The sequence below is a fragment of the Numida meleagris genome, chromosome 3, assembly GCF_002078875.1.
Source record: "Numida meleagris isolate 19003 breed g44 Domestic line chromosome 3, NumMel1.0, whole genome shotgun sequence".
Lineage (NCBI taxonomy): Eukaryota > Metazoa > Chordata > Aves > Galliformes > Numididae > Numida > Numida meleagris.
The window spans coordinates 44,739,070-44,761,995 of NC_034411.1; the positions used below are offsets into that span (position 1 = coordinate 44,739,070).

At 38.4% G+C, this 22,926-nt stretch overlaps 2 protein-coding genes across 3 annotated transcripts in view; one reads left to right on the plus strand and one right to left on the minus strand.

The window, feature by feature from the left end:
- PACRG (parkin coregulated) overlaps nucleotides 1–18,489 on the minus strand; it is a 206,884-nt gene extending 188,395 nt beyond the window's left edge. Inside the window, exons 1-2 of the mRNA XM_021391069.1 lie at nucleotides 18,228–18,489; nucleotides 17,570–17,748 (exon numbers count right to left, since the gene is read on the minus strand). Of these exons, the coding sequence (XP_021246744.1) occupies nucleotides 17,570–17,748; nucleotides 18,228–18,474 (426 nt within the window). The 5' untranslated portion in view covers nucleotides 18,475–18,489. The remainder of the gene's footprint in view (nucleotides 1–17,569; nucleotides 17,749–18,227) is intronic.
- The window catches only part of PRKN (parkin RBR E3 ubiquitin protein ligase), a 712,245-nt gene continuing 707,616 nt past the window's right edge, over nucleotides 18,298–22,926 (plus strand). For both annotated transcript variants that reach the window (XM_021391068.1, XM_021391066.1), the window contains exon 1: nucleotides 18,298–18,415. In XM_021391068.1, the coding sequence (XP_021246743.1) occupies nucleotides 18,409–18,415 (7 nt within the window). In that variant the 5' untranslated portion in view covers nucleotides 18,298–18,408. The remainder of the gene's footprint in view (nucleotides 18,416–22,926) is intronic.

A 22,926-nucleotide genomic window follows, 5' to 3' on the forward strand; every position in this document is an offset into this window, starting at 1 on the left:
ATCTGGCCATGCTAAGCTGTTTCAGCACAGTAAGTGATCAGAAAACTGTATTCACTTTAGTGATGAGTAGGGGTTGCTTTTCTGCCATTTCAGCATGCTAAAACAGCTCCTTCCAAATGTCAAAGCTGAAATCTTTTTATTTAGAACACTTTCCTGCTCGACATAAAATAGGAAGGGCTGGAGAGATTGAAGATATATATATATACATATGAACTGTCTTGAAACTGACCTGAACATCTTCTGGATAAGCGAATCAAATCTAGACCTTCCACTTGTTAGACAAAATCTCTATACATTAGTTTTCTATATATTACTATATAGAAAATAGTAATATTAGCAGTGACACAGGGAGAAAGTCCTGACCTCATATGTTCAAAGAATTCTAGTAGCTGTTTATTCTCTGAAAAATACTTCAATATTTTGACTAGAGATAATGAGGGTACCTCCCTACACCTTTAAGCCAGAGACAATAAATCTAAGATGATGTGATATCATATGACACCATATGTTTCATATTCCCTGCTGAATAGACACAGCAGGCATTGCTTCAGAACCGAAGTTTTGTGGACTGTCTTTCTAGGGCATTTTTAAGGAATGTTGTAAAATCGTCATCACAGAGAAAAACAGACTAAAGACAAGGACTTAACTACTGGCAAAGTGCCAGCCATTTATATTTCTCATGTGTCTGGATCAGGAAAAATAAATCCCAATAACATATGATTACAATGACATTTTATATTTGAGAATAAGTCAGTTATGTCATACCAAATTAATAACAAATGTTATAGTGAACTGTGTGAGCTATGGCAGCTTCCCAAATACAAAAACCTATAGGAATCAGAATTAATCTTTTATTGGTTTTCGTAACTCTCTACCACTGTTATGCCAGTTATGCTAATCACAGAACTCAAAAGTAGAAAGTTAACTATGGTAGGAAAAAAACTTTTCTCTGCTTGCCTTCTCATGTTTTTCTAGATCAATGAAACTTAGTAACTGTTTCCTGATTTCCAATCTTTACAGCAACAGCTCAGTGTAGGATAGACAATTAACCATCCTGAAGCTTTCAAGAACAGGTTTGTCTGGATGACTACAATCAGAAGTAATATTATAAAACAGCAAGTTGAAATTAGATCTACAGTGTAACTTAAGTTTATGCTTTTCCACAGAGAGCAAAATGAGTAACTTATAGAGATTACTACATCAAAGTACTGAAAGTAGCAGAATCCACAATGAAAGGAATAATCTTTTTTTTTTTTTTTTTTTTTTTTTTTGACTTAGCACCTAGGAATGTCCTATCAAAGAAAAAATGCTATTCAGATTGTCAGTCATTTAGCACCTGGAAAAAAGTAAAACATTCATAAATGTGAAAAAATATTCATTTAACAATGTTTATAGGCAGGTTCTAAATGGTTTGGAGATAATGTAATGGCAGAAAATTATTTCAGCTTTTTAAAATTACTTTTCATAGAATCATAGAATGGCTTGGGTTCAAAGAGACATTAAAGACCACTCAGTTCCAACCCCCTGTCGTTGGCAGGGTTGCCACCCACCAGGTCAGGCTGCCCACAGCCCCATCTAACCTGGCCTCGAACACCTCCAGGGATGTGGCACCCACAGAGGATTTTTAAAATTCTTTTCTAAAAAGGCAAGAGTATAAACAAACCAGTGAAACAAAATCAGAGTTAATCATCTGTCTCAATTATTGAATATGAACTGTTTTTATTGTCTATTTTGTTAACTTCTGTAACATTAAAAAATGAAGGCAGTAGTATGTGTTCAAAGAATGAGGCTTGCATGCTTTCGTTCTCTTGGGAAAATTAGGTATAGATAATTAATTGGTACTCTTGTAGAAACATCATCTTGAACTTGCAAACTACTGAAATATAAACATGTACTCAGCTGGGTTATATAGCTGCAAGATGACAATTTATGTGGTAATATCTTAATTTAAAGACTAAAAAATTTGGAATGTGTGCAGTTATATACTATAGAATTAAGAAAAAAAGTGTAAAAAATGAACATTTTTCATACAAAAAAAAAGAATCCTCCAGGGACATATGAATCATTTTATTGTTTTTTTCACGTTACAGCTGGTCTTGAAACCTTACAACTTGGATCAAATCTATACAGGGGAAATGAATTTAATATTGGGGTTGTTGTGAGATTTAGTGTATGAATAATCCTCCCTGAATGCACTTATATATATGTAAGTCACTCTGAAATTAATGCCTCCTATTTATTTCCACAGAAATGACAAGAGAGACAAAGAGCACAATAACACTATTTGATAGAGAAAATTCTCAGCTACAAAACACTATTTTTCAACATAGTCATCACCATTAGCTATGCATTTTCACCTGCTATGAACAAGAGACTACATGCTGTGCTTGTAAAAATCTTCATCAGCGGAAGAGACCCACTGTCTCTGTCACCACCGCTGAAACAGACCACTCAACACTTCGTGCTCACATTCACTGCTTGATCTTCATCTACATTCAGAAAACATCAATGAATGCCAATGGACACAATTCTTTTCCACATGGAGGAACTCAATTCACACCTCTGCTTAATTCCCCAATTCCAATATCAGATGCCATTCTGTCAGTCTGCTGTTCTGCTGCTATCTGTTGCATAGTAAAAAATGTAACAGAATATTGGTGAGAAGGTTTGGCCTCTACTGCCACACCACCAACATCTGCCTCTGATGTTGTGGGACAACATAGTAAAATAGGAGGCTCTACTTTCAGAGCAGCCCTCGTATACATAGAGAAGACTTGAGCATGTGACATGTCAGGAGAGGTTGAAAAAAATTTGTTCAGCCTTAAGAAGAGGAGGCTTAAAAGGAATCTCATTGCTGTCTTCCATTACACAGCATAAGGACACATTAGAAATGAGTCAAGCTTTTTCATGAGATGCACAACAAAAAGACAAGAGGAACTGATTCCAAACGTCAATAAAGGAAATTCTAACTAGACAGCAGAAAGAAAAATGTTTCACAATGAATAGAGTCACTGCAACAGGTTCTCCAAACATGATGTAGAATTTCCATCCCTGAGGACAATCAATCAATTCGCCCAGCTGGATGAAACGACAAGCAGCGTAGCATACATTCAAGTTGGCCTTGTTCTGAGTACATGGCTGTAAAAGAGTTGGACCAAATGATCTCCGAAGATCATTCTAAATTCTATAGTTAGTACAAATTGCCATACACAAGAACATTTTTTAAACTAACATGAAAAATAGTGTTAATGCCTAGATGGAAAAAAATCTTTTAGCCTGAATGTTCTCTGCAGCTACTATGCAATATGGCCTTTTATTCTTGGAGGAAATGATCATATAAAATAATAAAAAACAAAACCAAACCAAAACAAAAACAGAAAACACATCACCACCACTGATGGAAAACAATAACAACAAAACAACAAAAAAACCAAAATATTCTTCTACAGAATTTGAATTCTCTGCCAATTAAATAAATCTAGGCAGTTGGGCTTTCAGATTTGGTAACAGCTTTCAGAGTGCATTAGTCTTGCTTATGAACTATTTTCTCCCTGGCACAGCTAAGAGGAACACATCCATGCTTACCTCATTAAACCTATCAGTAGCATTTGACACTGAAGATCAGAATGTGCTGCTGACTTGCCTGGGAGACTGGCAGAAATGAATCAGTCACCCTGAACTGCATAGGTCAATTCTTATCAGACAGCTTGAAGACAACTCAGATGGGTGGTTTCACTCCAGCCCTGAAAGCTGTTATTTGTGTAATGCTACGAGGATTAGCTCTATCTTTGTTTAACACAAAACTTTCTGGGACTGAGAATTCAGTTTGAACAGAAATTTCAGATTCTTTGTTTCACTCCTGCAATTACAGATGGATTGCAGTCCTAAGGCCCTTGTGAAAAACCTGGATGTACTGCTAAAAATGTTTGGAATGAGAGAAAAAAAAAAAGTGTGGTACTGGGAATAAAAAACAATTAGAAGATACTTAGGACCAAACACTGCTAAGGGGTTTGATGTAGTACATGTATATCTCCTGTGCGGCTCTGCTGGAAAGGAGATCAGAAGACCAGCACATTCTGAATGTTATAAGCAAGACTATAGAGACCATCAAAATGAAGTTACTCAGACCCCCCTGGCTCTTCACTGAGCATCAATACATAAAAAGTGCCATCAGTAATGTAATTCAGTTATTACTGAATTCAGTAATTGTGTTCAGAGATTTTTGGTTCATCTTCAAGGAATGGCCTTTGATAGAAAGAAAGTCAATCTTTTTCTTGCTTGTACAGTTCACTTTTGAGATTGCAATCGTTTAGTTTTATTAAGTTATTTTGTTAGCTCATTTTATTCCTAGTGAATGGAAAGAATGGCTATGGGTATATGTTCTAACACAGCTCCATAAGGAAACAAGGCTTATATATACAGTGCTGCTTTTAAACTTGTCTGAACTCATTCTTTACAAAAGTATAGCCATTGGTCATTTTCAACTAAGTTTGAGGAAAAAAAATTACAAGCAATATTAGCTGCCTTCATGTTTTATGACAATACTGGAGAACAGAGAAGAGTGCTCTAATCGAGAGGCTAATCCCTCATCTTAGGAGACTCTAAACACCTATTAAATGCCAAAGGAAAAGCTTACCTTCGAGATTAATCAAGCAGAAAACAAAACAAAACAAACAAAATGAAACAACAACAACAAACACAAGAAAAGGATATCAGGATTAGTTTTGATGCTTATTGTACAAAAGCACATGGATGCGATGGTTTATTTTCAATCTGTGACAGGCAGTAGCATAACCTTCCTGTGGTTAGACTGCAAATATTGCACCAGCTTAGAGTCCTTTCAAAAACACAATAACTATAGCAATACTTCTGAAAGTATCCCTTATAAACACATCTTACTTCTTTTAGAAAAATATTATCCAAAATGATCATTCTAATCAAACAGTTTGTGACTTGCAATCAAAGATATCATAATAGCTCTTTCAATGGATAGCTTGTACAGTACACCTCTGACAGTTGGTCTACAGGACCCTGAAGTAAAGTCAGCATACATCTAGAGTAATCAACTGGGGAAGAAGAAAAACATTAAATAGACTGGGGAACAAATAAACAATTCCTGAATTCCTTTTCCCATGAAGATGATAAAGGGCTTGGAGCATCTCCTGTATGAGGAAAGGCTGAGTAAACTGGGTCTGTTTAGCCTGGGGAAAAGAAGACCGAGGGGATCTGATAAATGTTTATAAACATCTAAAGCAAGGTGGGATGCAAATGGATGAGGCCAGGCTCTTCTTGGTGGTGTGCAGTGATAGGACAATGAGTAATGGCCTAAAACTAGAACAAAGGAAGTTCTGTACTAACATGTGCAAGAACCCCATGGTAAGGCACTGGAACAGGTTGCCCAGAGCTTGTGGAGCCTCCTTCTATAGAGATATTCCAGACTCGTCTGGACTCCTACCTGTACAACATATTTTAGGGTACTTGCTTTAGCAGGGGGGTTGGATTTGATCTCCTGAGGTTCCTTCCAACCCCTGTGATTCTGAGATTCTGTGATTCTGTGAAAATACAGGCTAAAGAAGACACTACTAGATGCCGCAGGGGATGGCATTATCCCCTCCGCAATGAAAAATAAGACACTTAAGTGGGATATAAAATTATCCCCCTGATTAGGAACACATGTTTACATTACAATAATTTGTGGATATCTAATCAAAGACTATTGTCTCATCAAGTTACATACAATGCAAATCTAAAATGCAAAATAATGCCTCACAATTGAGTGCCCCTAATGTGAGGGCAACTCAAAGAGACTAAATTAGGTCTGAAGCCAAGTTCCATAAACTGTTTTTGAAGGGAATGAGACACTTCAGCGATTCAAAAAGATGATGTCTTGGTACAGAAATCACCTACAGCATGCTGAATACAGTGATTTATGTGATTTTCTATTCTTCTTTGGAGGCCAGTCACTTGAAGGAAGACAATAAAAGAGGGACATACGTCTACTGAAAATATAGAACATGAAATACTATTATGAAGACTAAAATCTACTGTTACTAAGGTCTCCTTAAATATTATTTCCACCATTTGTATATTTGTTTGGGAATAAAAACACAAGTTCGGGAGGTTGTGACTTCATTCATTTCTCTTTTCATCCCACAACATATCAAGCTGACAACTTTGACTTCACAGCAGCATATCCTGCTGAAAAGGATTTTGGGGTACTGGTGGATGGCAAGCAACATGAGACAGCAACACATCCTTCCAGCTCAGAAAGCCAGTGGTATCCTGGGCTGCATCAAAAGGAGTGTAGTCAGCAGGTCAAGGGAAGGGATAAGGGTAGTGAAGCACTGGAACAAGTTGCCCAGAGGTGGTGGATACTTCATGCCCGGAGACACTTAAGGTCAGGCTGGATGGGGCTCTGAGCAACCTGATCTACCTGTAGGTCTTTCAGTTCATTTCAGAGAGGTTGGACTAGATGATCTTTGAAGGTCTCTTCCAATTCAAATGATTCTATGATTCTATGATCCTGATAAATGAACTAAAAAATAAATGAAAAAATAAAATAAATAAATGAACAGAAATATCTTTGTCCAGTAGATCCAAAACAACGCAAGAGTTAAGGCTTTAGAGGAACTACTGACAAAGGGGAATCTACCTCCAATTTACAGGGAAGGGCTTCAGTTAGTCAGCTGGTGTGCATTCAGCCTCTCTAAAATATGAATTCTAACCTGTGACTTCAAACAGAAAATGTCATATGTGCATCTTAGCCAGAGCTGCTTTTAAAGGTAAAAAAGAAAAATATTTAATATTATAAAAGAACAAGAACCTATAGTGTTCCACTAGCTGGAAATAGAACAGCAGGAGTGCAGGGTTGGTCTTATAAAGAGCAACGTATGGAACATCAAACTGAAAACAAAATATACAGTTTATTGATTAATTAATGGCAGTTAAGAAATTACCCCTGCAAACTTATTTTATTATATTCCCTAAACAGACCTTTTGTTATTACTTGTTAATAAAAAATTGTAGAAAGCAGAAAAAAATTCAATTCTATCTGGTAAAAGGAGAAAGGAAAAATAATAATTCAAAGAGAAACAACCCTGCTGAACATAGTAATTTCCTCAACGAAATTTATATCCAAATGTATGAATGTTCTACACTATTGGTAGGCACAATATGGTTCACACTCATTTAAATTTCTGTAATAATAATTACTTGTTTCAGATAATGACAGAAGAAATCTCATACAAGCAGAAACGTGTAAATGTCTGACTTCTACTAATACAACTTTATAATTTATTTGTTTTTTAAATTGAAGCGCTGGACATTATACAATTTTTGCACAGTGGCTGAATTCTTCACACTGAATGACCAGAAATCTTCATACAATATCAAATAAAATATTAAAACTTGACTGTTGTTCTGAATAATAATATTGTAATAAATAGTACTGGTCTAGTCTAACTTGAATATTATATTGGCAGTACTGTTTGTGTTTTAATATTCACATTTAGTTCAACAAAGCAGAGGCGCATGTTGCTATTAAATCACTTTGCTCAGATTAAAACTCAATGCTTGAGAAATTTATTTCAGAATGGCCCTTATCTGCATGTCCATACATGCAGATTTTCATTTGTGCTCATCACACCCTTTGGTAGAAGTGATTGGGCACTACTCTGTCACTGTGCAGTAGCATATATGCTACTCTGATAAGGACCTCAAGGATCGCAATACTTGAAGCTTATAGGAAAAATGCTGAAAGATGTTTCACCAAGGCCTGAAATGATAGCAAAAGGGGTAATGGTTTCAAACTGAAAGAGGCTAGATTTATATTAGATATTCGAAAGAATTTTTTTACACCGTAAGGGTGGTTAAGCAGTGGAACAGACTGCCTACAGAGTTTGTGTATGCCCCATCCACAACAGTGATCAAAGACAGGCTGGGTGGGGCTTGGGGCAACCTGATCTAGTATAAGGTGTCACTGCTTCTGGCAGGGAGGTTGGAACTGCATGATCCTAAAGGTCCTTTCCAATCCAAACCATTCTATGATTCTATCAAATGTTAAATATGTCCAAAGGCATACTAGAAGGTTATAATGATTTAAATGGGTTTTAAGTGGAAGCCAGAACTATGCAAAAACATTATTTTTGCTGCTTTTCAAGGTAGTATCTTTCTGAATGTGTGTGTCTAACTATAAAATATTTACAGAGTGAAATTTGATCATTCTGCGTTAACTATATATTGATATGAACTGCAAATTTCTGATAGTGATGCTAATTAAATTAAACATTGGCATAATTTACAAATGTAATGGACTCCCTAACACCCCATTACCTTACAGTTGTATGACTTTCCAAAAACACATCTTCTAACTCAACTAAAAAGAATCTTCCTTCACAGAAAATCTTTGTTTGCCTGATCCTGAACAGGCTAATGACAGTAGCTTTCATTTAAATCACATGATGCTATATCCACATATTTCTGTTATCAAACAGAAAAAAAATCTGTATTTGCTCTTGCTATCATGATCTTGCTTTTTAAAAAAAACATGGATGCAGAGTAAATTTGCTGTTTTAAATAAGAATCTTGTTTTCAGACAGACATGCATGCAGACTTGTGCACACATTAACAAATAGCATCACAAATATATGAAGAGTTAAATTATGTGCGCACTGCCCACAGGCAGCTTTTATTATCTAGTATTTTTTTATCTAATCAAGGTAACGCCCTACTGTCAGGTAAGAAGTCTGCCAGAAGTTCTACTGAAGGTCTATTCTGAATCTAAAATTACATTGCTCTATAATGAAATTTTACACACACCTTTTACTCACATATCTCAGAGACAAAAATTTGCAACTGTAATAGTTATATTTGTAAGGTATCCACTGGCAGAGTGTAACTATTAAACAAAAGGCTTCATATAGAAGTCTTCAGCACATTGTGTCCACATGCTGGACTTTTACAACAGATACTTAATCTAACTGAAAATGTCTTTTATTTCAGAAAATCAGTTATCAGAGTGCAATAAATTTTCTAGAAAAAATGATACAGCTATGCTATCAAAATGAAAAGCTACACCAATCTACCTACTTGAATGTCAAATATACCAAGGAATCAACTGCTGCTGGGAGGAACAACTCAGTCTTCCACAGCTTATTTATATTACATGGTATAGAAATTTGATCAGCCTACCAATACAGCACTGTTGGTTACTATGTTTTGGTTTTGCAATAATTGCTATTTCAAAATAGTTAAGAAAACTTCATGCAAAACAAAAGAAAGAAAACAAGAAGATACGTCCCCTTCAAAACCCTATCACATTGTTCCAGTCAATCATAGACTACACATATATATAAAAACAAGAAAACCTCCATTTGCTTGATACAGTTTCCACTGTATCTGTAATAATGTAAAAATTGTTTTTTGCTCATCTCTGGAGAAATCTGCAGAGCACAATCATAGCAAAAATTCTCTTGTATTAGTGACCACCCAGATCTCCACTTTGGAAAATGTTATTTAGCTCCCTTCCTGTTTCCTCAGTGTTCTTCCACTATTTTCTCAAGTGTAAACGCCATTGTGGTATTTTCCCTGTCTTCTTCACTAAGTTTCCAATGTCATTTAAGATACAACACTGAGAAGAGGAGACTGTGAGACAAGGGACAGCATCCAGAAGTTGACAGCTACAGACACTGCCTGCTGACTCAAATCCTCACAGCATTAGATGCATCCTTGGCAGCAGTATGTGCTGCATAGTCAGAACAGATCGTATAAGAATTAGCTGCAGCAGACATCTCTGCTGATAACAATCTGTTGCTGCTACCCGAACACTGATGCAGCCTTACAGAGTCCAGTCTGCCTATGCATTGCAAGCACTTCCTCTCACTCCATCTTTGTTTCATATTTCTTCTGCACTGACCTTCCCCATGGCTTCCCTGTCCCATTCTTATCCCATCCTTGTCCTTTTGTCAGTACTTCCCTTCCTTCAAGGGGCTTCATACCAGTACAGCTTCCCAAATGTACATTTCAGACCCTTTCTCCTCGCAAACAACATATCCTGGCCTCCTGGTTGTTGTGTTGCACAACTCATTTTTTTATTTACAATCAATTCAATACCATTTCTGAATAGCATTTTCTTCTGACATGACGTTGCATGGTGCTGCTGAATATAGTGGTCTAATTCAGAACTTATACACAGACTTTTCTTAGAGGTATTTTTGGCACTCACAACAAAAGATCATATAAAAATGCAATATGTAGTGACAATTCAGGTGGTATTTAATCCATTCTGAAGACCTGTTGTTGTGTTGAAGTGCTGATAATTTATGACTCTACAACAATCTAAATACAACGGATGCTTTGGGCTAGGTGAAGTTGGAGACATACATGCATAGAACGGTTCTAAAAACCTGATTTTTATATCTGACTGTGATATACATAATGGCACCTAGTTTAGCAACTTAGCATCTTAGCCTAAGCCCAATCAAGATTCAGACACTAGGGCTCAAACTACCAATTTCAAACCTATATCCTATTGTATTCACAATGCCATTCCTCTTTGCAAAACATCAACAGTGTACAAAGAATTTAAGATTCCATGAGTGAGAAGAGAAACAAGCCTAGGTTGCTTTATGATTGCAAAGAGAATGTAGCTGGAGAGAAGATGCAGCTTCTGCTTCTGTAGTAACTTCTAAATTTTAAAGTGAACAGTGACTCAATAGAGAGCTCCAGTTTTCTCACTTGCAGTCTGGCCAAGTTTTCTGTTCCCTTCAGGTATCCTCTATGCAAGGTTTTTGTCCCACAGAACAATTTCAGAAAAGAGGTGGAGGTGCCATAATTCATCCATTTCAACCATTGTTGCTTATAATGTAGGATTAAGATATCCTGTTTAGGAGTTTCACTTCCTTAAAGAAAGTAGACTTCTATGGAAAAAGACCTGGTCTCACTACTTTTTCGTTCATATAAATGTTACCTTTAAGAAAAAAAAAATCAGATTACCAGCTTTCTAAAAGAAAGGGTACATCCATATCTTCTACGGGAACTTCTAGAGTCTGGGTGTGAAAGGTGCGTGATAGATGCTTTCTAACTCATCTTTTACATTTTTCCATTGGCTAGCTCAGAGGCACATCCAGCTATGAGGGATGCTCCAAAAGTAGCACCTCCTATTTCATTCTGTTGGCCTACAACATCAGAGGTGGATGTTGGTGGTATGGCAGGAGAGGCTGAATCTTCCCATCAATATTCCATTACACATTGTTGTCGTGTGACAGATAGCAGCAGAGGGGCAGTTTGACAAAATGGCATCTGATGTGGAAGTGCAGATGAAGCAAAGTGTGTCACTGAATTCCTCCACGTGGAAAAAAATTGTACCCACTGACATTCACTGATGTTTGCTGAATGCTGACGGAGACCAAACAGTGGGTGTGAGCACAGTGAGGTTGTGTGTGGGGTGTTTCAGCAGTGGCAACAGTGACTCATCAGTGGCTCACCTCCACTGGTGCAGATTTTTACAGGCACAGCATGCAGGCTGTTCATCACTGGCGAAAATTCATTACTAATGGTGGTGACTATGTTGAAAAACAGTGATTTGTAGCTGAGAATTTTCTCTATCAAATAGTGCTATTGTGCTCTTTGTCTCTCTTGTCGTTTCCATGGAAATAAATAGGAGGCGTTACTGTCAGAGTGAGCTACATAAATTTGGGAAATACTGACTTCAGATAATTGCCCAGGACTCAGCATGGTGACTGCTTAGAAACTTATTCTGAAACTGTTGCCTGTTTACTAAAATTTTGTTCTGATACTTGGGAGTCAAGCATCTAAAAACTAAGTGCTCACTTCATTCAGTGAAACACAAGACTAAGATACCCACATACTCAAACCACTGCAGGATTTTAACTTGTATGAAAACTGTAATATTGCAAGAGTTTTTTGGTCATATACTTTCCAGAATTTAATGTGACATTTGCTCGTTTATATTAGTTTAGGTTACAAAGTTTAAAACACTTAAACTTCAGTGCCAGAATTGAAAGAATTTGACAACTGTCTTTGTAACTGTCTCCAGTTAGAATATTTTATTCATTAGTTCATAAAAATCTGATTAGCAGAAGATTCTTGAAACATCACTGTCATCATGTTTTAAAATCAATTTACATTTACTTCCTCTAGCTATGAAATTTAAAGCTGTACAAGGTCTTTTTATACGTAAAATATTATGAGTCAGATGAAGCGACTTAAGAAATGTCAATCAAAAATATGAAATGGATTCAAATTCAATCTGTTTATTATCTGTTTTAAGTCATATGACTGAATTATAAACAAGATTTACTGGAGATTTAAGTGTGTAACAGATCTTCATAAATGAAACAGTATGACTTCTTCATATGCTTGAGGATGTTAAACAAATCTTATCATCTTATCACTGTAAATATGAAAAAAATCAACCTTCCCTCACATTTGCAAAAAATTAAGGGCTGATTTTCAAGTCTTACAGTATTAAATACCAAGAGCAGTATGATTAAGTCACATAAATTACAGCTGGAAAACATAATACAAAGTAAAGGTTCTTAGAAGATATTATGATCTTAAGCATTAAGTGTTTTTCACATATTCTGCTTTTATGTTATGCTATCATGGTCACTATGCTATATTAATGTCCTCATTATGGCAAAAGCAATCATAGGATTGGAAAGGAACGTGGATACTTTCCCTTTCTGGAGGGAAATAAAAACACTGTGTTGAAGCCTTTCATGCTGGGATCTAATGCAATTTAAGTGCCCCATCAATTCAGTTGCATAACTATAAGCAGTGCTACAAAGGAGGCAGGAATGCAGCAGAAGCAGGCAGGGCTGCAGCAGCCTCGGATTTGTTAGTTTACACTGTAAGTTAAGTTTGCACTACGAAAAAAAATTGTTGCTTTTAATCTAGGTGTAACTACACCCCAGCCTAGTTCACTGCGTGGCCACACAAGTGTTTTTATTGCATAAAGGAAGAACAGATGTCCAGGGATGAAAATCACAACTTTCAAATGTAGTGCAAGTTTATGCTGCTTTAAGTGCTTATGAAATAACTCTGCTAAAACTTGGTTTCATAACTGGTTTAAAGTGAATTAAGACTGAGATGTTGCAGATAAGGGCATTCCCACACATTCAGCTTATGCATTCAGCATATTCCTGTTTCCCCTCCTTCTTGCAATATTAATTTACCAGCTGTTAAGAGTCGATCCAGCCTCCTGTGTAGTTGTAAGAAACACCAGTGCAGACAGAAAAGGAGAGACAGAAGCATGCTTTCAGGACAGGGAGGAGGGCAGGACTGAAGAGCCTTGTGGTAGTAAGGAGTTTTGCTTCCCTCGGTCCTGAAGACCACACATCTACACTCAGCTTAAACAAGATGGAGTACTGTTCAGCAGAATCAGTTCTCTGATCTTGTACAAATGTACAAGTTCCCTATTGTACAAATGTAGGCACAGTATGTGACAGTAGCAATAAGCAGCCTGAAACAGGAAGAAGATAGGACTGCCGCCCAGAGCAATGAGAGCTTAAATTCACTTACAGTTCACTAAAGTAGATTGTACAAAACTGCTGAACTGGAACAGTTCCCCAGAAACGTACATACTACTGTCTAATACACATTTAACAAAATATGCTTTTACTTTGACATTACTTGCTCCAAAACTTACTATCTTCTCAATAAATTAACTACTGTAGTAGAAATGTAAAACTTTCTTCCTGCAAATAGCACTTTTCTATAGACTTAAAAATCAGATTAGACACTGCTATAACGTAAATAAGTAGTTTTGGTTACACAGCGTGGATGAATATGAACAAAATATCTAATCAGAAGTTTCAGAATTTAAATGAAATCACATGATCTCTGTGGTTAAAAAGAAATTCTTGCTCTGAATTATTATCAAAGGATGAGAAGATCCTCTACACACAGTTCTGATAATTGTTTGAAGGAGTTTAAACTTCAAAGACTGACAGTTCATTCCAATACAGACTCCTAAATGAGAAACAGAGGAATGAAAATCCAGGATTGTAATCTAAATAACCTTTTTTCTACTTATAAACAACTACATTATTTTTGGAAATGGGTCCTGTGTTTCTGCACATAGCAAACATTCTCCCATGTCGAATAGCTATGCTTTGCACTTTTTTTGTAATACAGTAATCAAACAATTCTTAGTATCACTCCCCTTCTAAGTCCATTTAGTAAACATTCTCACTTTATGCTTTAAATACAGGATAGATGTGGCCCCTTATAAACAGCAGGTACTGACTGTTTTCATGGAACACACAGGTGGATGCACTAGTGATGCTTTCTATATAAAACCTACTGATTTATACACACAGCTAGGAAGAAGATTTGAATTCAGTATTCTAGTCGAAGGAGCTAAAACTGATACTCTACAGATGGACACTCCAACATACTTGCCACTAGTGTCACTAAAGAAAGACCTGTAGAGAAAGGATAACTGTCTTTTCTGATGAAACTTTGGCATTTCAGTGTAAAGAATTCAAGGTTCTTTAAAAACAGCAAAATCAAGAACATTATTTCATAGCTTTATTGGCTCAGCATTCATGAAGAGATATCTTAAGTTCTAATTCTGCTGCAAAAATATCAGATCCATTGTAGCAAGTAATGATGAACACTAAATAAATCCTCTCCCTACAAGTGTTTTTACCACTAGTTTATGGAAGAAAAGTGGCCATTAATACTTTATTCCATTATGTACATAGAGCTACAGAAAATAGAAAGATAAACAACTGTCTGGAGAGGATCAGAAGTGAATAGATGCATCTTCCCACTGTCCACATTCATGTAGAGATATTATTGTACTTTCTACCTTGCATAAACATTTTTAATTATAATCTTAATTCTACTCATGCAGTACAGGTGAACTGTGAGCACATAACATGGCATTCTTGACTCTACTTGGAGGACAAAACAATTAAAATGTAAATGTCATAGTATGTAGCTTGTTAGTACAGAAGGCCTTTATTGGATTTTGCTCCTCCTAATCATAACCACTATACAAATTTCTAAATTTAGAAGGAAATAACATACCACACATTTTTCAATTCTGAAACAATTTTCTTGGCGAATATTTATTATGTAATGTATTTCAATTAGTAAATTTAAGACATAATGTGCCAGAGCTTAGAAAAGCCCTGAATATTCCACGGAAGTCACTAGAGGCCTACATTTCTGTACTTATTACTGGCTATGAAAACAGATCTCAGAAAAAAACTTTGTCCAACAACGTCCATGAAAAAATGGCTTAGGAAGGCACTCCTTGCACAAGAAACTTCAAAGAATTCTGGAACCTTTACTACTATATTTAGAGTCATATGTGCACAAGGGTAATTCATTCACCTACGCCCTTTTCACTGCATGTTTGCACCAAAGGTTATTAATCTGTACCTCAGAGTATGACCTGGAGATGCTGAACAAGTCACTGAACACACTGTGCCCTGTCATGCTGTTAAAAAGAATTGCCATGCTTTAACTATATTAGCTTGCTGTGCTTTTAACCCACCAATCAACTCCTAAGCCTTCCATGACAACTTCATCTATGATGTCAACCTCTGACAAGTGAGTACTTAATAAATCTGAAGCTCTGTTGTTGGAAAAGAGAAAAGAAACTCTCATTTCTACAGAGACTGAGTGGCAGTGAGATAATCCTTACTCTACTCTGACATTTTGCACATTGACCCCAGGGAAATAATTCCTGTCTGCCTGTCCTCACTCAGAACTTTTGGAAAAAAAAAAGCCTTGGCACGGTGAATCCTTCAGGACCTCTAGCAGTTTCATTGCTTCCTAGGGAGTTTGGGAGTCAAGGAAAAGAACTTGTGGAATGGGTCAAAACTCAGTTGACCCTGTCTCTAACAGAGTACCACAGCGGCAGACAGACAGGGCAGCAACAAGACAGTTTCCCAGATAAACCAGAGAACCACTGCTGCTGGAGATCTCCACAGCTTAGAGAGGGGAACCCATGTGCTAGTGACAGGCCCAGTTCCAAAGGGAATCTGTAATAGATGACCTCCAGAGGCCCATTCAAACAACATGAAACGTGATCCAAAGAGTGGCTCCAAAGGCAGTAGGTTTGCCTGTTTGCTGTTGCTCAGTGATAGCAACACGATTTAATATTCTGATAATGTTTAGAAAGTTAGAACTGGAGACAGTAAAAGTTAAAATTCTATACAGTTTTAAAAGAAAACTTGAATTCTGATTAAACTAATAGCTAGTTATGCTCGAAGTCAAGGCTCTCTTTTTAAAAACAAAATACATATATTTCTCAAAACCCACTGAAACCACTGATTCTTCTAGACTAAATTAAGTATCTCTTGCATATCAGGATATAAACAAACACATGTAAATATTAATGACTTGTATTTTGTACCGAGAAGAGGAAATGTCTTTAAAAAACAATCCCTAAGTTCAATGTCTATTCCGCATCTATAGAATTAAAACCAAACAAACTAAACAATCTATAAAACACTCCTTGGATTGTTTTAGCCTTGCATTCTTCCCACTGAGGTGAAACATGTCTTGATTTTACCAATATGAAGAAAGTTGTTTATGTATAGAACTTCTGTTCCATTTAAATTTTGTTAAAAGATTGATTTTTTTTATAATTTTTTTTTTAAGAGGGTGTTCTTACGGGTAAAGATAACATCTGTAGACCTCGACAAGGAGAATGCTATAGCAAAAGAAGGGAAATGATATATTTCACAGCTGAAATCAGAATATTTATAATAATGATAATAACTTAAAAAAACAAAAAACAATACTTAGTTAAAACCTTGAATTGAGTCTAAATAAAGAGAAATCCAAATCCTACTCAGGACTTTCATATCAATTCCTTCACTTACATGGAGACCATTTGCATTCTGCACTAGTTGAAGCTTTTATATTTGTTCCTTAAGTAGGATAAAAGTAGACAAATAATATGAAGCAATTTGAAAGGCCTTGATCCCATTATTTTCACTCATGTACCTCTAAGTTCATTAGAAAGTGAGTTATTAATGAAAATGAAGTCTGCTGGATCTACTCCTCTTAGCCTTTGAAATATCAGATGGAGAATTGGTTGCTTTACGGTATAGCATTCTCCTAATTCTGTATGGAAAGTTTTTACTGTTTTCTGAGTTTAGTTTAAAAATTAATGTATTTTCCAGATCTTTGCCACCCTTTGTGACATGCACATCAAACTTTCACCACGCTGCGACATGGCACGCAAGCACTTACGTGTAAAGTGCTACAGCATTGTTTGGCAGCATTTTTCAGAGTGCGAGGCAGGAAGCCTTGCACACAGTTCTATAGGCTGATAGCTAACACAGTGCGCACTGCCCGTACAGTGCAATGCAAGAACTTCCAGAAAGAAAGGCACCTCGATTTCCACAAGCACAGGCTGTTACCTGATGATAACAGTTCCGTGAAGCCTGTGAGCAGCTGTAGCAACCAGCAAACTCCAGATGCAGTTTCAGCACCCACTTCCCTGCCTGGCAGGCTTCACTCCCCGCTCGGAGGACACGTTTGAGGACGCTACTTAACACCACTACACTAGCCGCAAACGTACCACTGTGTTTTTCATCATGGCTTTCACAGTGAAGCCGTCCGAGACCTGCTGCTTGCTTTTCTTCACGTGTCCCAACGGCTCCTGCTTCTGGGGACGCCTGTTCCCCGCGGGCTTGGCGGGGCCGCAGCCCGCTTCCTCCACTACCATCTCCCCGCAGCGGGCGAGAATCGGCACGCGGACTGCAAAAGCACAAGCAAACAACAACGGGCAGCCCGTCAGCTACCTGAGCACCGAGCCCTCCCGCGCACCCCTCAGAAAGCGGCACCGCCGCGCTCGTCCTCCTCCCGCTCCATCGAGCCGCCGTCCTCCCCCCCCCCCGGCTCCCGGCTCGTCCTGCTCTCCTCGCAGCCTCCACTTCTCCGCCGCTCGCCCCGGTCGTTCCCCCTCACCCCTGCACCGACGGCCGGGCCGCACGCCCGTCGCTAGGCAACGCGTCAACAACCGCCGCGCTGCCGGGCGGGGGAGCGCCGGAGGAGCCCCAACGGCGGCAAGAAGAACGGCACGCGACCCACGAGCGGGTGCACGAGAAACCGGCGGGACGCCGCGCCACGCGGCAGCAGTTATCAGAAATCAGTTAAAAACGCGCGCGCGTGTGTGTGTGCGTGCGTCCAGCTGGGGAAAGACGTGAGGCGATGGGAGAACGCGAGAACTACGTTACCCAGGGAGCCCCGCGGCGCACGCGCAGTTCGCCGCCGGCTGTACTTCCTCCTCCCACCGCTCGCGTCGGACGGGTGCTCGCGGCCGGAGCGTTCCAGTGCCTGGAGCGGGAGCGTGCGCGCGCCCGCGCCCCCTCCTCCTCCTCCTCCTCTCTCCATTTCTCTCCTCCTCTCCCGGCCGCCATGATAGGTGAGTGAGCGCGCCCCTGCCGAGAGCCCGGATGCTGATCCGCCCTTTCCTGCCCGCATCGCTGCCTCTGCGGCAGGTGCCGGCTCCACGGGGGAGACGTGGGCTGGCTCTTCGCGGTCGCATCCGCCTCGGTGGGTGGGTGCCCGCTGTTAGCGGTGCGGGAGCGGTCACAGCGGTTATAGCGCGTAGGGCACGGGGTCACGGTGTGGGCAGCCAGCGCTGCTCTTCTCTGTTCTGCCCTGCTCTGCCCTGCCTTCGTCTGCCTCTCTGCTGAGGGGAACTCAGTGACAGCGCGTTCAGGGCTTGCTACCAGAGTCGATTTTAATTAATTGTTATTCCTCTCCACTATATCCACGTAAATACTGCTGGGCAAACCTTGTGGGATTCACGAACCTGGCTGGCCTGACATGGTGCTTGCCGGCAGTGATATGAGAAAGAAGCGAGTTAGTCCTCATGCAAGTTGGGAGCTTGGCCGTTCGGTCCTTGAGGGGCTCCGCAGCCGCCTGCTGCTGCTGCTGCTGCACCTCGCGCGAAGCAGCGCGCTTCTGCCTGAGCTGCGCCCTGCCGCGGAACTGCCGAGTCCGCCCGCGCGCTGCGTTCCTGCAGGCCGCTTCCTCAGGCGCCCTGCCTTAGCCTCGCTGTTCGTTGTGGCTGTTGTCAGCTTCGTGCGCGATCTGTTGGAAATGCATGCTGTCTGTGTTCAAAAAACACTCGTACTGAAAAGTCAAACATCACTAAAGTGTCTCTGCAAAGATTCTTTCAGATCTTTTGACTAGGCGTGTTATTTTCATAGCAATATTTGTTCTTGGGGTCTTATTTTCCATTGATTTTGCAAACGCTTGGAAGAAAGTTAAGACGTTTATGTGGTATTTTCAGTCTCGGTACATATTTATGTAGGTGGTCCCTGCAGTTCCTATAACCTTACTTGGGTTGGACTTTTCTTTCCCCCTAGTATAAAAGAGACTGTATAAAAAGAAAAGAATGACATGGCAACATGCTTTGCTTAAGGAAAGCACAGGAGATCACGTAGTCCACCATATCAATTTTAATGTTATCTCCTCCGCTGATTTGTTGCCTTGCTATAGTGTATAAAATGTGTGTTTACAGAACTGCAGTGTTTGCTTTTGAGAACTTTGAGGTAATACCCTTATGGTTATGAAGTTCGCACCTTTAGCCTTCGCAGCAAAATGTTATTATTTGCTCACTGTGTATACAGACACTCTTTACGTGACTGAGGAATTGTTGCTTTGTGGCAGACAAATGTTTCTGAATATTGATTGTGAACTATACTCCCCAGTTAGCTGCAACTTTATAAACACTGCCTTATGTGAGTTGCTGCCTTAAGTGATTTAAGCAGCAACCTTTTGTTTTAATGAAGAAAGTAAAAACAAAACACGCACAAATGTTCAGACGCCCCCTAAAAACTCTGTAAATACAAGAGTTGCTTTCACAGTATCTCTTGTAGTGATCTAGTCCAACGCTCTGCCCTCTGAAAAGTTTCCTCAAAGCACATAGTAGTTAGGAGTACTATGGCAAAAATGGGACTAGGAAGGAAAGAGGAAAACGTTGTAATCTGTGCCAACACTTTTTAATCTGAATGCTTAAAGAATTATATTATGAGGTGTATAATGTATTTTCCAAAAATGTGTTATTCTCGTTTCTCTGGAAATGCTTGATGTGCACATGTCCACTGTGAGCAAGACAGGACAGTTGTGCAATGCATGCCAATTAATTCCTTTAATTAATTTTTAATTTCCTATCTCTTGCTTTCATTTAATATCACTTTGCAGTTGTGCCATGGCATATGGAGAACAAACCTGATCACCATCTTAGTATTGCTATTCTAAATATTCTATCATATTTTTCTCATATTCAGGTTTTTTTTTTTTTTTTTCATTCCCTGGTGAAACAGGTGAGCATTTAAATTCCTTCTACTCTAAGTCTCTCTCTTTTTTTTTTTTCTTTCCCCTATGAAGTTTTTCAAGGTTTTTTGCTGAGGAAGGTTTTTAATTCTATAGCTTGTATCATTCCAGAAGGGGCTAAACCATTGACTTACGTCACTGACTCTTAACAGTCTCCATATGACTTCTCCTCCTGCTTGGCATTGCATACTCTTCCCGAGGTTTCCACAGAAAGATTTGCTTACAGATACGTTTTTAAATGCTAACATTTTACTTGTAAAACAAATATATAACAATATAATAAAAATGTGCTTATTTTCAGTAAGAGATTATTCCTTGCGAGAGGCCTTCAAAATAAGCATATGTATTTATGTTTTATGTTTTCCTTCTATATTTGCAATAGTGGTTCAAGTCACATGAGCAGAATATCTGCTACTTGAGAGGTGTTGTGCTTTGTTGTCTCCTGTCAGTTCTTAAGGGAGCTTGCTATAATGAAACCATTTCTCTGGGCAGCTTTTGTACTAGCATTTACCTTAAGCTCATGTGACTTCATGTCCTATTTCAAAATTAGCATCTTTTTTGTTTTCCTCCCCACGGATTTTTTTTTTTTTTCCGTGTACACATTTGCTTAGTGGCTTCTCATACTTCAGTGGAAGCACAGTGGAAATACCTATGTATTGGTGAGAATTCAAAGTGTTATTAGCTGCACTGCTTTAAAATTCAGAAAACAGGGGTTTAATAGTAAATCGTGTCCAATGAGGAAAAAAGTGATCAGCCTAGAGGCCTGATGAATGCAAGCTGGAGTTGCCACCACTGCTTTTCCTCTCATTTCTGTAGTGCCAGGCTGGCTAATGCCTTGAGAGCACATTTTCATGATTAATGGCTGATGTTGGGATAGAGTCTGTTGGTGATTTCTTATAGACTTTTTTTTACTGATCAGCAGTGCTGCTGTTTCAACATGGAGCAGTGGTTGAGAACAACTTTACCGAAGGGCTGCTTTGCAGCTGTTGGGTACCCTAGACAGAACTAACCATGCTGATTTCTAGAGCTTTCCCTGTTATGTCGTGAATATTCTTTTGTTCTTCAAGTGTGTGATTAAAGAGAACTGCACAACTTAGAAAAAAACACCTACCTTTTAACCACCATGTGTGTCCAAATGTGGCTGATACTGTCACTTTAAAATTGTTTCCTATGTAATCCCATTAAAGGCTAATCCAGGAAGAAGTTTTGCAGGACAGCATGAGTTAAAATCTCCTCCACAGAAATATGAAACAACTATGGGCATTGGTTTTTTTTTTTTTTTTGGAGGAAAATTCTAATTTAAAAAAATAATATATTGTAATTTGCTGTGTACCATTATAGACAGTGCTGTGTCAAAATGTTGGAGAGGTTTTGTCAGGACACACAAAGAATATCAATACGGCCTTAAGTATTTTAGAAATTTATTCCACAGTGAGTTTGCAGCTAGCTTGCATGCAAGTTATTGTTATCTTGGAATGGTTGTTGAAAATAATTTTAAGATAATTTTTTCCTACCACTAAAATAAGAGAAAATAATGTTAAGTAATAATGTAGTCATGATGAAATAGTGAGAATGTTGTATTTAAGTATACTTTTAGAAACAAAGACTCTGTTTTTCTAAGCCAGGAACTAATTGAACTGATAACATGCTTCATGATTAAGATGTTACATATGAAATGGCGTTTTAGTTGACTTAAATTATTAGTCATTCATTGACTAATTCTAGGTTTCCTAATAATTTTCTTAACTGCTGAAGAGTAGTCATTTCTTATGGAGAGAAAATGTAAGTGGTAGACTAACAGTAGGTCTTATGTTCAATTTTCTTTACTATTTATTTGCTTGAAAAGATAAATTGTCACTTAAATATGAGGATTTTATCAAGCCTGGGGGCCGCTTTAAGTAAGCTTTGAATAACATGACATTAGTCAGTAGGAAAATACACTAGCGTTATTTTTGAAGATGATAGAAGAAATTCTGTGTGGATTGACAAGAACTAGACAAAGACTTCCCGAAGATGTTCTGTTTTTTAAGTGCCCACAAAAGAAATAACAGTAATGTAATATCTTACACATTAAAATATTACACATTAAGACTAATAAAGCAGTGGCTATGGATGTCCTGATGCAGTTTTCTGAGTCTTTTAGCTAAGTCCATAAAGACAGAATATCATGTTATCTTCTAGTTGTTTCCTCTGACCAGGATCTCTACCCTTCTCTGCATTATCTAGTTACTAGTAATATATGTGAAAATGGAATTATGAGTGGGTAGATATGTATGTGTGTTAATTTAAGATCTGCTTCTGTGTTGTGCTAAATGTTTGTTGTAGTAGAGTTGTGGGACTTCTGATCTAGTCAAATTGGTGATTGAAAGAAATTGTTCCCGTTTCTTTTTTCCTTGCTCTTCCCTCAGAGGCTCCACTGCTATCTGTGCATCCTGCCTCACTCCTCTTACTGACATATTAGTAATTTGACCCTTGAACTAATCAAACTTATTATTGTGCCAAAAAACCCTGTCCATTGTTGCTGGATTTCGTTCTCACAGAAGTGCCCAGTGAAAACCAAAGTCAGCTCAAGATAAGTGGGATGTGCAG